The sequence below is a fragment of the Saccoglossus kowalevskii genome, chromosome 3 (assembly GCF_978046115.1).
Source record: "Saccoglossus kowalevskii chromosome 3, keSacKowa6.1, whole genome shotgun sequence".
NCBI classification, from domain to species: domain Eukaryota; kingdom Metazoa; phylum Hemichordata; class Enteropneusta; family Harrimaniidae; genus Saccoglossus; species Saccoglossus kowalevskii.
This window is the reverse complement of record NC_140643.1, coordinates 10,052,136-10,067,518: the sequence shown is the minus strand read 5'-3', so window position 1 is coordinate 10,067,518 and position 15,383 is coordinate 10,052,136. Positions and strand designations below refer to the sequence as shown.

Sequence of the window (15,383 nt, the reverse complement as noted above, 5' to 3'; positions counted from 1 at the left end):
ATTCATACCACAAACCAACGCCGTTTTTGTTTACTTTTCACAACTGTTACAAAGTATTTCATTTCTGGTTAAAATACCAGCTAATCGATCGTAGACCACAAGTTTGGAGTCTGTTTATGATCTAAACGAAGGCAGACGATTGCAAACAACTGATGTGATGGCAAAACATTGCACATCGTGAATGATTTTTTTTTCACTGCATTCAAATTATTTTCCCTGATGCACTCAACAAAGTCAAAGCTGACTTACAACATTCGTTGCAGAACGCGTGAAAAGTACTTCGCGTTCCACTTGCTTTGAAGCTACCGCCTATGCTAATGAGCATAGTCGTCAGGACGAAGCCTTACAACTCCAAGATGGCGATAACGTTACACCGTAAATAGGCAGTCAAAACCAACGTGCACGTTACACTATTCAATTTTTCTAGCCAGCGGTGTGATGTGTCTAATCACTGTAAACCATGTGTCATTTGTTTGGTCCCACAATTTGTCTTCCATGTGCTTGCCGATCATCGAACAGTGTGGCATGTCGCCGGTACATAGTGTTTACACACTTTTTTTTACCGTACCATTTTTACCATTTAAAACTTAATTTTTTATAAGTCATGCAGTGAACATCGATCATTGGGATTCGTGCTGTTTGACCCACCAATCAATAGGAATCGTGCTCTTCGCAGAGTGACACTGCGATCCTGTCGCAGAGTGCAATAATCGACATTCGGCGAGTCGCACAATCGCGTCGCAGAGTTAGTTTTTAGACCCCAATACATACATGCAAGTGTGGTATAATTAATTTTTTGTTTATTCAATACATACATGCAAGTGTGGTATAATTAATTGTTTGTTTATTCAATACATACATGCAAGTGTGGTATAATTAATTGTTTGTTTATTCAATACATACATCTGCAGTACTTTTTGATGCAACAGAAAGATACAGCAATACTATTTTTTTTTCAGAGCGACTTTTATGTCTATGATATTTCAAGCAATAAATGGACTTTAATTTGTGAAGATACAGGATCAGAAGGTGGTCCTAAACTAATATTTGATCACCAGATGTCTATAGATGAAGACAGGTCCACAATATATGTATTTGGTGGCCGTGTACTTACAAGGTATTGTCTCATATCAGCTCATTCTCTTATATTCTGTTTTTAAGGGTACCATAATAGTACCACTTCAAACATCCAATTCCAAACCATATCTTTCTCTGCCTCTAGTAATGCAATATTTACTCAGGCATTTAATGATTATGCAACTATTCAGTGCTGCAGTCATATTGCCCCTTGCATTGTGTACATTCTGCCATAGATCGTGTGCTATTCCTGCTCTAGATCAAGTACCATTTTACCACTAGATGTATTACAATTTCAAGTTAGTTCTGCTTGCACTGACTCGTAGTCAGTGTCATTTTTAACATCCATACATACTTAAGTATTAGAAGCAATCACCAATGAAAGTGCACATAAACTAACCATACCTCAGTCTGCACTAAGACACAGCCTTCTTTCTGTACCATTGCATCCTGGGAAATTTGAACCATTATGGCTTGCAGCTCAGGAATTTGAGATTGTAAACAAAGGTCACTGTCAGTGCACTGTTTTGTTATGAAAATTATGAAAATGATTTATGTTACTATTTTTTTACTTCAATCTGTATTTGATAAACAATTAAAGATTAACTTAAAATCATGAAAAATGGCAAATTTAATGATTTTGCTAACTCCAATACAAACCTGAAAGATTTAATCATACTACACAAATCCTGATTTGTATTCATACCAAGACTGTAAATACACATGGACGTCGATTCTCAATGCACTGAAAGCAAAATGAGATAAACAATCTGGATACACTATAATATAAGGGGTTGTCCGGTCCAAGTTAGGTACAATTTTGTTTACTATGTACTAGATATTTATAAAAGTGGGTAAAAAATTATATATGTGTTCTAAATTCTTAATCCCGCCCATCAAAAAACATGTAAAAAACACAAAATGTTCGTCATTTTGTATAGTGGGAATTTTGCCCCTGTATCACGTGCTATCTCCCCTCTTTAAGTATTGTTTTAATTTGAAAACTGTTTTGAATCCCCCAACATTGCAATACACTTATTGAGTCCCGTTTTAGTCTGTGTATAGTGAGTAGTTTTCTGTTGCCACAATGTTTTGGGCACAGTCATTATGGCATTACGTAGCTCGCAACTTTACATACCGTACCCCAGGCCGGCCTTTATTTATCTTAAACCACTCTTTTATTTCTCCTTGCAAGTGTCAAACTTTTATTTCGACTGATTTCAATGTCAGTTACCGGTATGCACAAAACATGCATTTCATTTAGTGTGGAAGGGATGGCGGGAAAACCGAGCATTAATTACATGAGATACCATCGTTTTCCCGCACACTATTGGTCACAGCTTATGCTAAAGAGACAGCTGGTTGACGGACTGCTGTCATGGTGAAAGGTCGCTTGGTTTCACGATTAGTCACATTGCATACATGTGCTTGGAGATTTGTGAATTTCATCCTTGTATTTTGGATTTTACTATCTGGTAAGTATTCCTGTACTAATTGTACTAATCTCTAAAGCATATAGGTATTGTAATGTAGCTCAGACTGCAGTTTTGGACTAAGCCAGGGTGATGGTTTCATTGCAAGTTGAGCCTAGTATTGTGTGTAATATTTCCCACAAAAATATTCTGTTTTTCCAGTTGTTCCTCAACTATATTATTGTGACATGTTGGTACGATATCTTGTTTTTAAAATTTTCTGTCACGGGTGTAGGGAGCAGCCCATATTTAACCCTGATTATTGTTAAAGTTCCAAACACTAAATTATTATGAATCATTTATTTCTTGACATGAAAATTTTATTAACTTTATATCTGTTTTATCAAAACCTTAATTGCCAAAAAACTACCACGGATAGGAATGAAGTGAGCCCCCCCCCCCCAAAAAAAAAACTCTGGTCTCAGAGCAAGTGTATACTGATTTTTTGGGGGGGTATTAATAATTAAAACATATATTTTTAGTATTGTGATAGTGGGACCCTCAACCCATATTATTCACTGAACAGTGACTACCCTTTTGCTAATACTGGAATTTGTTTTCAAGCATGATATGTAGATGTGTTTTAAAGATATAGGGGTGAATGTAATTTAGTTTAAAAGTGCCTTCATTGAAAATATAAATCCAGAGTATTTATTAATTACTTACCAATTATTGAGTCTAACAAGTTTTAGTTTTATTTTCAGGAATTGGTGCTGCAGTGTACAAGAATCTGAACAAATCTAGCAATTTTTTGCTGTTTTAGTGGTTGTCTATTAAATATTAATTGACTTTGCCTCTTCCTTGTCTGTATTTGTAAAATGGATAAAATACCCCCAAAAATCAACTGATTATTAAAAACACAGCTAACAAAAAAAGAATCTGCTGTGTATGTGAAAACACACATGAAAGATTTGCAACAGAAGAGTGGTGTAAGGGTTCATAGCAACAGATGTCAACTTTATCTCAATAAAACCAATATACAACTTCTCTGCAACATATGCTGGAAAAAAATCCTTTTGTTTGATGCTATGACAAATTGTGTTGTGTGGCAAAAAATCTTATGGTAATTGGTATTTTGCAGGAAAAAACCATCACAGTATTGAAAATTTGAGATTGTTTGCAGTGTTTGCAAGCAGGCTGTACTGACAGGCTCTGATCTTCAAAGCTCTAATAAAAGCACTTCAGAAAATACTTGAAAAAAAAATATGTATTTCAGAGTGAAATAATGGATATGTATGAAAATGATCTGAAAATACTTGCCAACATTAATAATTTTCAGAAAAAACAAAACTGTCCTACACAAGTATTGTGAACGAGTGATACAAAAACACAATTTGAGCACCCTGTGGAGGAATCCTAAACATGGGAAAATGATTTGATAGTAAATCATTGACTTCAGTGGTAGCCAACAATATATACACACTATCAGAAAAAAATATCTAACACAAAGTCTATGTTAGAACAGTTAAAAACAGTGGCTATTAGAAAACTACAAAAATGAATTAAAGAATAAGTTAAAAGGGTTCCACCAATGGAACAGTTTGACTATCAGACTATATTTTCTAGTTTTGATAAGCCATGTGACAATACATTTTTACTAGACTCCTATCTTGAACCAGAGTTGGTTCAATAAGTTCCTTGAATATTTGTGTGGCATAAAGCAAAACTTGACACATGATTTTAAGAGTAGTCAATCTAGCAGCAGGGATCCTCACTTTCTCCAACATTCCATCAAACTTAAAATTTAAGTATAATTTGCAGCATTTTTAGGAAGCGTGTCTCGGTAAACATTTAAAACAAAGGGAATTAGCATACTGTTGATGTTGCAATGACAGTCATTTGCATGAAATTAGATATTCGTTCAAAGACGATTCCATCGATTGGGGTTTTCTGTAATTTTAAATTTTTTTCGTAGCAAATTTTCCTAATTTATACAGCATTGTCAGGATTTAGTAGGAAATTCTAACACTGAAATAAAAAATTTATATTCAGATCAAAATTGCGATATGAGACCATACAACTTCCTGTGTCACTTAAACTGCTACTGGCAGCGGTCAGGGAAAAAAAGATGTCTGGTTATTCTAACTACCGGTAACTACTATTTCGCAAATTTGCGTAGCCTTGCTTCTACTCCCATATTGTCCTTAATAGTGAAGGTTAATGCAGATATATTGTAAATTACACAGAGGTAACACGACAATACATTCCCCTTTACATTTCCTGGTATTACACAACAGCCTTTGTGCTGAGGCAGTTATGGTTCACAACCATCACCAGTTCTCTTGTAATATCTTTGGTATCCCATGGAAATACTAGACTGGGTTTCAAAACCAACTCATAGAGAGAGTTTTTGCACAGTCTGATACACATTTGCAAATCTAAAACAGAAAACAAGATGTCAGAAGAAAATCAATATAAGCACTCCTATGAATTGGGTGCCAATTGACAAAGAGTTCATTCGATAAATGAAAATTCACGGGAATTTGTTTTAGCTATTAGAAAAGATTGACAGAGCTTTTATAGTAATTTTAAATGCACTTTAAAAACAAAGATTGCAGTGTTTGAAGATGTAGATTCTAAGGAGGCAAAGTACTGTTGACTTTTCTCTCCGCTGGACACCAACTAACTACTGTAGAATACTTAATTTTCGCTTGGAATTTATTTTTGCTATTTTCGCTGAAGGGATTATTCCGTGAAAATAAAATCCAGAATATACATTTTTTCCTATATTTCACATTAAACTCGTCCAAAATCAGTGAGAATAAATTAATTACAGCGAAAATAAAAATGTTTCCACAGTATTTAAGTTGATTTACATTACAAAGCAGAGCTTGCAACATGATAGCTATTCATAGAAGGTGTTTTTGTTTACTTTTCAAATAATACAGTAGTCACACAATGAATATAATATTAAGTTCATATTTGTCCCAGTGAATCATTAATTTTTGACAGACACCTGTACAAAATACTTGGGCAAAAGCCAGCTAAGATTTTCTGGTTCTGGTTTTTTGCATGGTTTATGAATCTATTCACGTCTAAATGCAGCACCTTTTTTCTGAGATGAGGCATTTGTTTTTATACTAAAAAATCTGAATTACTTTGAATAAAGCTGGAAATTATGTCCTTTAAAATAATTAAACGAATTAGACACCAATGTTTTTGTAAGATATTTATATCTATCAACGACATTTGGTAAACTGCTTTTCCACTGTTGTTTCAACCCTAATACTTGTTTGCATTCAAAATTAATTATGACAATGCATATTCATATTGAAACAAACTATGATAGAAAGAATAATATTATATAACAAAGGGCAAGGTCACCAGAGTTCAACTATGTTTTCGAACTGTTACGACATAAGCAGCCAAAATGGCTAACGTCACTAACCTCAATAAAAAAAGTGTTATTGTCTAAAGTTACGATTGAAACTAGTTATGATATACGTAACACAACATTAAAGTACCCAAACACTAACGTAGTAACGAATACTAACATTTTAGAACATTCCCAGACAGAGTTTTTTGTACAAAATTCCATGGTAAATTTTGATTCACAGACGGCAAATCTGTCAACAAAACAAACTATCAGTATTTTCATCTTTTTCAAGAACAACGAATAATTGAGTATCACACAACATTGGCACAGAAGTCGTTGATGCTGATCTACGTTGATCTTTCGGCTTAATGAGCTCTATTTCTTTAATTTAGTGGGAACACATGGAAAACGAACGGCAATAGCAATATAAGCGATGACGTCATAGTGATTGGACACGCATCAAAGTGAAGTCGACGAATAATTAGCATATCTAACAATAGTTTCCTAACCGTTCTTCTCGGTTGAACTTGCTAACTTCCCAAGTGAGCCACCAAACTGTTGAAATGTTGAATTGCTATGATGTTTTGTATAAAGAGTCTGATGATTCTGTAGTTTTTCAGACTGGCAAGCCACACCAATTGGATGTTTCAGTGGCTGATGAATCAAGCCAGACTGTTAGTGTACCCAATTAGTGGTTTCTTGTGCTCGGGAGTCCCTTCAGTCTCTTGTCTCTCAAGGTGGTGGGAAGCAGGAGGTGTGCTGTTTTTTCAGAGAATAAATTCACCCTACAAATAAATACAGAAGAATTCAATGAATACAATAAGTACTTAACAGGATTATTTAACTGTATTCAGGCTAGAAACATTAATGAAAATGTCAATACATCATTCACTGAAGATGTGCACAAACTGGGCATGCAAACCATGTTTAAAATGTTCTTGCATAAATCCACACAACAATGGAGGAAAATGTAACAGATGTTCAGATATTGGTAATTTGACTGATCAAAATGATATTAAATTGCAAACGTATGTTGAATGTTAGTTATTTATTTATTTATTTAGTTACCTTTTCACTGTTTTTGACTCCCATGTGCGAAGCACATAATGGGAGTCTTTGCAGTTAGTGTGTATGTTTGTGTGTATGTGTGTGTGTATGTGTGTCCGACTGTTCCACTGCTATTTCAAGAACCATACATTGGTTTTTGATGAAACTTGGTGCATAGTTGCTCTGGGCCAATGCGCAGATTTGATTAGGTTTTGGTAAAAATCCATGCTCGTTAATTACCTAATTTGCATGATAATTAGCTAATTTTTAGCTGTTCTATGACTGTTCCACTGATATCTAAAGAACCACTCATTGGATTTTGATGAAACTTGGTACATAGATGCTCTGAACATATGCGCAGATTTGATTAGTTTTTGGTAAAAATCTGTACATATTAATTACCTAATTTGCATGATAATTAGCTGATTTGTAGCTGTTCCATGATTGTTCCACTGATATCTAAACAACCACTCATTGGATTTTGATGAAACTTGGTACATAGATGCTCTGAACATATGCGCAGATTTGATTAGTTTTTGGTAAAAATTCCCTGCATATTAATTACCTAATTTGCATGATAATTAGCTGATTTTTAGCTGTTCCATGATTGTTCCACTGATATCTAAACAACCACTCATTGGATTTTGATGAAACTTTGTACATACATGCTCTGAACTAATGCTTGGTTTTGATTAGTTTTTGGTAATAATCCGTGGATACTAATTACCTAATTTGCATAATGATTAGTCAATTTTCGGTTTCTCCACTGATATCTCAAGTACTAATCATCACATTTCAATGAAACTTGGTACCTAGATGTCGTATGACACTGCACAGACCTGATAGTTTTTATGGTAATATCAGTACATATTAATTACCTAATTTGCATAATTAATTAATTTTCAGCATTTGATATAAGTAGTGAGCATTACATTTCAATGAAACTTGGTACTTACATACTCAAGGACTATGCAGAGATTGATTGTTTCCAATAAATATTTGTGCATATTAATCACCTAATTTGCATAATTAGTTAATTTTCAACTTTTCCACGGTACATTTCCACTTGGTACATAGATCCTTTAGGACTATGCAGAGACCTGATTAGTTTTAGGGTAAATAATTGTGCATAATTAATTTTTTCAGCTTTTCTACTGATATCTAAAGTACTAATCATCACATTTCAATGAATCTAGAATTATGCAGACCCAATTAGTTTTAGGTAAATATTTGTGCATATTAATCACCTAACTTGCATAATTAACCAACTTTCACACTATCTCAGGTCCTAAACATCACATATCAATGAATGTACATGGATGCTGTAGGACAATAGACAGACCTGGATAATTGTGGGTTAAAATCTGTACATATTAATTACTGTGGAATACTTTATTTTCGCTGGAATTAATTTTCGTTGAAAAGGCTTTTTGGGCGTTTTGTATGGAATTTATTTTCACTGATTTTTGATGAGTTTAATGTGAAATATAGGAAAAAAAGTATATTCGCTGGATTTTATTTTCACGGAATCATCCCTTCAGCGAAAATAGCGAAAATAAATTCCAAGCGAAAATAAAGTATTCTACAGTACCTAATTTGCATAATTAACCAATTTTAAGCTTTCACACTGATATCTAAAGTATTAATTATTCCATTTCAATGAAACTTAGTACAAAGATGCTCTAGGACAATGTACAAACCTAATTAGTTTGGGGTAAAACTCTGTTCATATTAATTCCCTAATAAGCATAATAATTCATAATTTGTTGGTTCTAATCACATTTCCATTAAACTTGGAAACATAGATTTTCTGTTACATTGCGCAGACCTCATTAGTTTTACACTCAAATCTGTTCATATTAATTTTCTGATTTGCATAATTAGTTTTCAGCTAAGTAATTTCGAATTATATTTAATGTGTCTCCAATACTCTCAGCACATGGGAGTTCTTTCTAAGCTTTCTTTGATTTTTTAATCATTATTCAGTTTAATAAAGCTAAATATTTCGACACCCCTTTTTGTTAAGAGAAAGTGCCAAGTGATGACATCATCAGTAAATTAGCCAATAGTCGTGCTGGTAGCAGACACACCTCCAAAGTAGGGGTTTTAGTGCAGACTGCCTATGCACATGCAATTACTGTATATGGAATGTGTGTAGAAACTGCATTTGGTACATTATAGAATGTGTTGGCTCTCATGTATCTGTATTCTCTAATATTCATCATTTTTATTAGTTCAAGCTCTGAAGATAGAAATCAAGAAGCAGTGTTTAGTGGACTCTATAGTTATCATATCCCAACCAATACATGGAAAAAAATTCGAGATGATGCACCCAATGGAAATAATTCACAAGATATTAAATCAAGAATTGGACATTCAATGCTCTTTCATTCTGTAAGTTCACAAGTATATTTTCTACTGGTCATTCAGTGATATTCTGTGAGTTCACAAGTATATTTTCTACTGGTCATTCAGTGATATTCTGTGAGTTCACAAGTATATTTTCTACTGGTCATTCGATGCTCTTTCATTCTGTAAGTTCACAAGTATATTTTCTACTGGTCATTTAATGCTATCTCATTCTTAGAGTACATGTACTGGTAATTTACTTTTCATTTTGGGATTTACAAACACAAACTAGTATGCTAAACAGTTTTATCATTGCAGTAGTTTTTTTTTTTATTTGCAGGGAAACCAGAAACTGTACATATTTGCTGGCCAGCGATCCAAGGAATATTTAAATGATTTTTTTACTTACAATGTCGACACTGATGAAGTGGAAATTATATCGGATGGGCAGAAAAAAGATGGATCACAGGGTATGTTGTTCTATATGCTGTAATTGTGGGTATTAACAGTATTGATTTGCATTATGATCTCTAAATTTGGTCTTTATTGATTAATAGAAGTGTTCAGACATTATTACTGGTACTGCTGTAGTGCAATCCATGCATAATCTCAGACATAATGATAATATTGTTTTTGTTGCTTGTTCTACTTCTCATTAACACATTGCTTGCTGACATCTTTATTTTCATTGATTTTGGTATGTCTGTGTGTCTGATTTCAACAGGCAATGTGTTACTATATTAAATCAGCTGTATTTTATTGTTGTAGTGCCTGCTGCTGGTTTCACACAGAGGGCAACCATAGATGCTGAACTCAATGAAATACATGTTCTTTCTGTGAGTATTGTTATTAATAATAGTCAAACAAATGACTGTTTTTAAAATTAATGTACGTGGAAGAAAATACCATCCTCCCTCAGTATCTTCATGAACAAACTAAACTTTATATATTTGACAGGGGTTAAGTAAAGACAAAGAAAAACGAGAAGAAAATGTAAGGAATTCATTTTGGGTATATGATATTCCACGGAATAAATGGTAATGTAACTTTCTGTATTCTTGTCATAAAAAGTTTATGTATATGTATTGCAGGGATTGCTTTTAGTGGGGTTTCTTGGCATTATACAATGATGAGAGTAATCTTATAAAAACAGGAACTGTATTTCTTGATTTGATTTGTCTGACAACATTGTAGCTACACATCTATTATTTGAATGTGTCATCATTTATTTTGCTCACATGTTTTGGTCAATCTTAAATTAATTTTATATGAAGATTGCACATAGTAGTTAGAGGTTATCTGCTGTTTTCAGTGCACGATTTCATTTAAAATGGCGAACTGGTGGCCATTTTGTTTTGTTTTATGTAATTTGATTGTGTTACTGACACACATCATTTGGTTTTGCAGTTGATAATTTTACATATCACGACATAACTAAATGTACATGTTCTGTTTTTGAGGCTAATGACCTTCTACATACATACATGTTTTCATTTTGTAGGTCATGTGTGTATAAAAATGAAAATAATAGCCAGAGATATTGGAATAAGATGCAGCACGTAGAACCTTGTCCTAGATTTGCCCACCAATTAGTCTATGACCATGCACGCAAAGTACATTATTTATTTGGTGGGAATCCTGGCAAATCAAACCTACCTAAAATGAGACTTGACGACTTCTGGTCATTAAAGGTATGTACTCTTAGTGTATTTTATTGATATGGGAATTACATGAACTGACATTACACACCATTCATACCTGCTATCTGTGGAGTCTTTCAGCTGGCAATGTTTTAACAGTGTGACACACCCATATACTGTGAAAATGAATATATTCATTCACCAGTATTTTATTTCTCCATTTTCATATTTGATCATATCCAAAGATATTCCAGTGAAACAATGAGTTATAATTTATTCAATTTAGTTGTAAAATTAAAACCCAATGAATAATTACATGTATGAAGTTTATAAAATGTTTGTATGTGAATGTCCATGTACGCCAAAAACAATGACAATTAATACTCTAGACCCATAATGATGATGTTGAATGTTTTGTTTTACTTTTAGCTATGTAGGCCATCCAAAGATCAACTACTTAGGAGATGTACGTACCTCATACGCAAGACAAAATTTCAAGAGATAGCTTCTAAGAACCCAGTAGAAGCATTAAACTTTTTACAGAAAGATTTAGCTGCCACTGTTGATCACAAAGATCCTGATGAAACTAAAGAGGTGAGCCATAGTTAACTATTACTTTCTTCACTCTTTCCTGACGTCTAAAATAGTCTATTTAAGTTTTTATTCAAGAGCGTGTTTATTCTTATTCGTTTTGACAATGAGCTGTTATCACTGTAAACAATGTTAAATTATTTTTCTAATGCTCAGTTTATCTTTTGAAAAACAACTATTTTTTGATTTGAAAAAAAAATCATGCTGTTTTTCAATCAAAATCCAAGCCAAAAGATTGTACTACAACATCGGCAAATCTCTTTCCCGTTGCATTCAATAACATTAACATATTTAAATGATCTATGGTAATTTGAACACTTGGCATCATCCAGCATTTTGATTGGTTAATTAGTGATTTGACTCATGCAAAAGAAAGAACATGGCTGATACCAGACATTTGTTACGATGAAACCAAGTTGGATTTAATTTGCAATTCATAACAATTCAACGATTTATTTTTTTGTTTGTTATTACAATCACTACTGAGTAATAATCAACAATTCTGAAACTGAGCATGACCAGATTGCACAACCGTGATTATTTGCTGCTATGCAATGCAGTTGTGTTTAGAATATATTTTTGTTACCCCAAAACATGCAGACCAATATTCATGTGAAACGCAGGGTTGAATGCTGTTCCACTTAGTAAAGGCACCCAAGAGTGATTAGTGACCCTTAGGTGTAACAGCCGATCCTCAAGTTAATTTGGACGATGCTAGTCGATAAAGACACTCTAGTATTGTACACACAACGATTTGTTTGTGAATAAATTAGCATAAATTATCGCTCGTGAGAAGTTTTGACTTTTATTCATTTATATGCCATCCCCCCCCCTAATTTTTCATCAATTTGCCGGTTTTCCTGGAGGGGTTTATACTCTGACAACTACAATAATGTTGAATCAAATCCTGGTCATACATTATATGCGTGGATTTTGTTCAAACTTGTTTCTCACATTGGATGTTATGGAACTTTGATACATGCCATTTTATGTTTAAACAACTAGCTGACTGTTGACCATTTTTATTTTAATGAATGCCCTTCTCTGACATGTCATTATGTTCATGTTGTAGTTTAACCAATGAGTACTATTGTAATGCAATTACTTGTTTTCTTCTGATTGTTAAATTTTGTTTACCGGGTATTAGCAAACTAATGACATGTTTTGAGGCATAAGTATGATTCCTTTTGTAATTTATTAAGCAGGCAAACACTGGTAATTTTTTTTTCAGTTTTTGTACAGGATTGAAACAAATGAAGACTTGGTCAGTAGTCCTGATTGTTCTACAATCAAATTTTAATATATTCTCATTTCTTTCCAGTTTCAGTTACTTGCATCAACACTATTTTCGCAAACAATTGAATTACCTGATCATCTAAGTACTGTTGAAAACACAGAAGGATATGAACATTACACTACTAGAACTTTGGTAAGTTGAGATTCATCTCACTTAAAACCTGCTGAATCTTAATTTGTGCTATTTTTTATTAAAATGAAGGTATCTCAACTGCACAGACGTTTGTAACTTATTATTATCCTTACATGTTGTCTTTTACAAACTACAGTATCATTTGAATGTAAATTTAGGCGTAGGCACTTCTGTGAATCACCTCTTATGGGTAGACATTGTTTAATTTGACTAACTTTAGGAATCATATATTTCTTATTAAATCTTTTCTTTTAGCTCTTTGACACATTGGTGAGCTATTTTCCTGAAGACATGGCACAGCCAAAAGGGAATCTAGTAGACCTCATAACCTTTTGAGCTACATATTATATTAATAATGTATTTAATAATGTGCCTAATGAAAGCATACCACCTTGGGTGTTGCACTGCTTCAACGTCAGATCTATTGTAAGGGACAGCCATCTTGGAATGGGACAGCCATATTGGAATGGGACTGCGATCTTGGAAATAGGACAACCTGCTGGAATAGGAAACCACCTTAGTGTAGGATAACCATTTTCGAATGGGACATCTATTGTGAAATAATGATGCTGCACATTGGTATCTGTAGTCTTGAACTATCTAAAATTGGCAACCATCTTGGAATGATAACTTTTAATCTGTGTAATATCAGTACAGATGTATTTCTGAAAAAATTCATTGCTTCTCCTCTGACCTCCATACCATCATTATCAGGTTCAAATATGGCTGTACTTTTTCTAAAAATGATTACCAGTTCTAAAAGTAGCATGGGCTTCAAATGGAACTTGACATGACACAATTCCTAGCCTAAGTATGCTCAAGAGTACATACTGTGGAATACTTTATTTTCGCTGGAATTAATTTTCGCTGAAAAGGCTTTTTGGGCGTTTTGTATGGAATTTATTTTCACTGATTTTTGATGAGTTTAATATGAAATATAGGAAAAAAAGTATATTCGCTGGATTTTATTTTCACGGAATCGTCCCTTCAGCGAAAATAAATTCCAAGTGAAAATAAAGTATTCTACAGTAGTATAAGTAAACCTGATGACCTTGTCTGACAGAAGCTATTGTTTTAGAAGCTGTGCTTATTAGAAATTATAAGTTCATTGTTTGTGGTCACTCTTCGCATACCTTTAATATCTGTGCTGAACACCTAATATTTCAATCTATCTTAGAGGACACTTGAAAATGTGGCAGCCATCTTGGAATGAAGATGCTGGGTAGCCATTAGTTGTTTTTATTATTTTTTATCACTGGTGTTGACAACTATTATCAACCCTATGTTTTTGTTTAAATGTTTTAAAACTTAATGAACTCAGTAACTTGTGTAATAACCTCATTTGTATACTTGTTTGATTTTAAAAAATAATGTTTTATTTGGCAAGATCTGATTCAACTTATCAATGTTTTCACTTGTCTCTGAATGATTCCCATTCATTTTAGTTTTTAAATTCTCTAAATTGGCTAATCTTTATTTCAGTCCTCAATCTTTTTTTTCCAAAATCCCCAGCATTTTTTTTTTCTATGCTTTCTTTGATGTTACAGGCAGATTGAGCTGTAGATTGTAGCATATTTTATACCTAGGTTACCTCTTGAATTGTCTATATTTTAACTTTTTTTTTTTTTTTTCTCAATCTCTTTTTCAAAAATGCAATAAGAATGAGAATATTTTTAATATATATTTAATATTTTTGTTGATGCTATATTGATGGATACATTGGACAGTATTTTATCATGAACTTATAAAAGCTGTTCTTGTTCAATGAAACAATAACATTCTCTAATATGCATGTGCTCTGGTTGTTTTGGTATGTACAAGATCAATCACTACATATGTATGTATGTACTGGTTTTGATTCTTCACCTGATTTTAATTTATGATAAACCATAATCTGATATTTGTATGGAATATCAAATAATAATATTAAAAAAAATATGTTTTCATTCATGTTGCACCTTTGTAGCCTGTTTGAGATGACGAAACTTCTCATTAGAATCATTTCAAGTTCAATCAGTATGTAGAAAAATAATATTGTACCTGTATTCTTTTTATTGATGCATGTTTTCCTGCCCAACTTGTAACAGTTAATAAATTATCATAATATGCTTTCTTATTTTATGGAAAAGATCTTTTCTTTCAAAATACATTGTCCTTGACCATGAACGCTACATTTAACTACATGTACTATAAAGTGCCTTAATTTCATGAAATTTGGCTGCAGTGAAAATTTGTCTAAGATCATTGGCACTGAGGGTAAGTGACATCACAAATATGCCATACAATCCTCAAATCGTGAAAGTTAAGTGGTTTGCAGTATCTTGTCAAAACATCATGTTTTGGGAACCTTTCCATTCTTGGATGAAAACTTTTGAAATGTTACCATATACGCTACTGGACTTCACCATAGGACAGCCATACTTGCTAATTCCCCTGAGTAAGTCTGTTGAATGGTGAACTCT

At 33.2% G+C, this 15,383-nt stretch overlaps 1 protein-coding gene and 1 long non-coding RNA gene across 2 annotated transcripts in view; both read left to right on the top strand.

Annotated features, from left to right (window-relative positions):
• The window catches only part of LOC100368487 (muskelin-like), a 48,453-nt gene extending 33,404 nt beyond the window's left edge, over positions 1 to 15,049 (top strand). The window contains exons 10-18 of the mRNA XM_085496747.1: positions 960 to 1,117; positions 9,147 to 9,306; positions 9,602 to 9,731; positions 10,030 to 10,097; positions 10,219 to 10,298; positions 10,763 to 10,952; positions 11,331 to 11,495; positions 12,814 to 12,921; positions 13,177 to 15,049. Of these exons, the coding sequence (XP_085352873.1) occupies positions 960 to 1,117; positions 9,147 to 9,306; positions 9,602 to 9,731; positions 10,030 to 10,097; positions 10,219 to 10,298; positions 10,763 to 10,952; positions 11,331 to 11,495; positions 12,814 to 12,921; positions 13,177 to 13,257 (1,140 nt within the window). The 3' untranslated portion in view covers positions 13,258 to 15,049. The remainder of the gene's footprint in view (positions 1 to 959; positions 1,118 to 9,146; positions 9,307 to 9,601; positions 9,732 to 10,029; positions 10,098 to 10,218; positions 10,299 to 10,762; positions 10,953 to 11,330; positions 11,496 to 12,813; positions 12,922 to 13,176) is intronic.
• LOC144357867 (uncharacterized) lies at positions 2,484 to 3,342 on the top strand. The gene is made up of 2 exons (XR_013421746.1): positions 2,484 to 2,552; positions 3,254 to 3,342. It is a non-coding gene; the product is annotated as an uncharacterized LOC144357867 (long non-coding RNA).
• Positions 15,050 to 15,383: the final 334 nt, after the last annotated feature.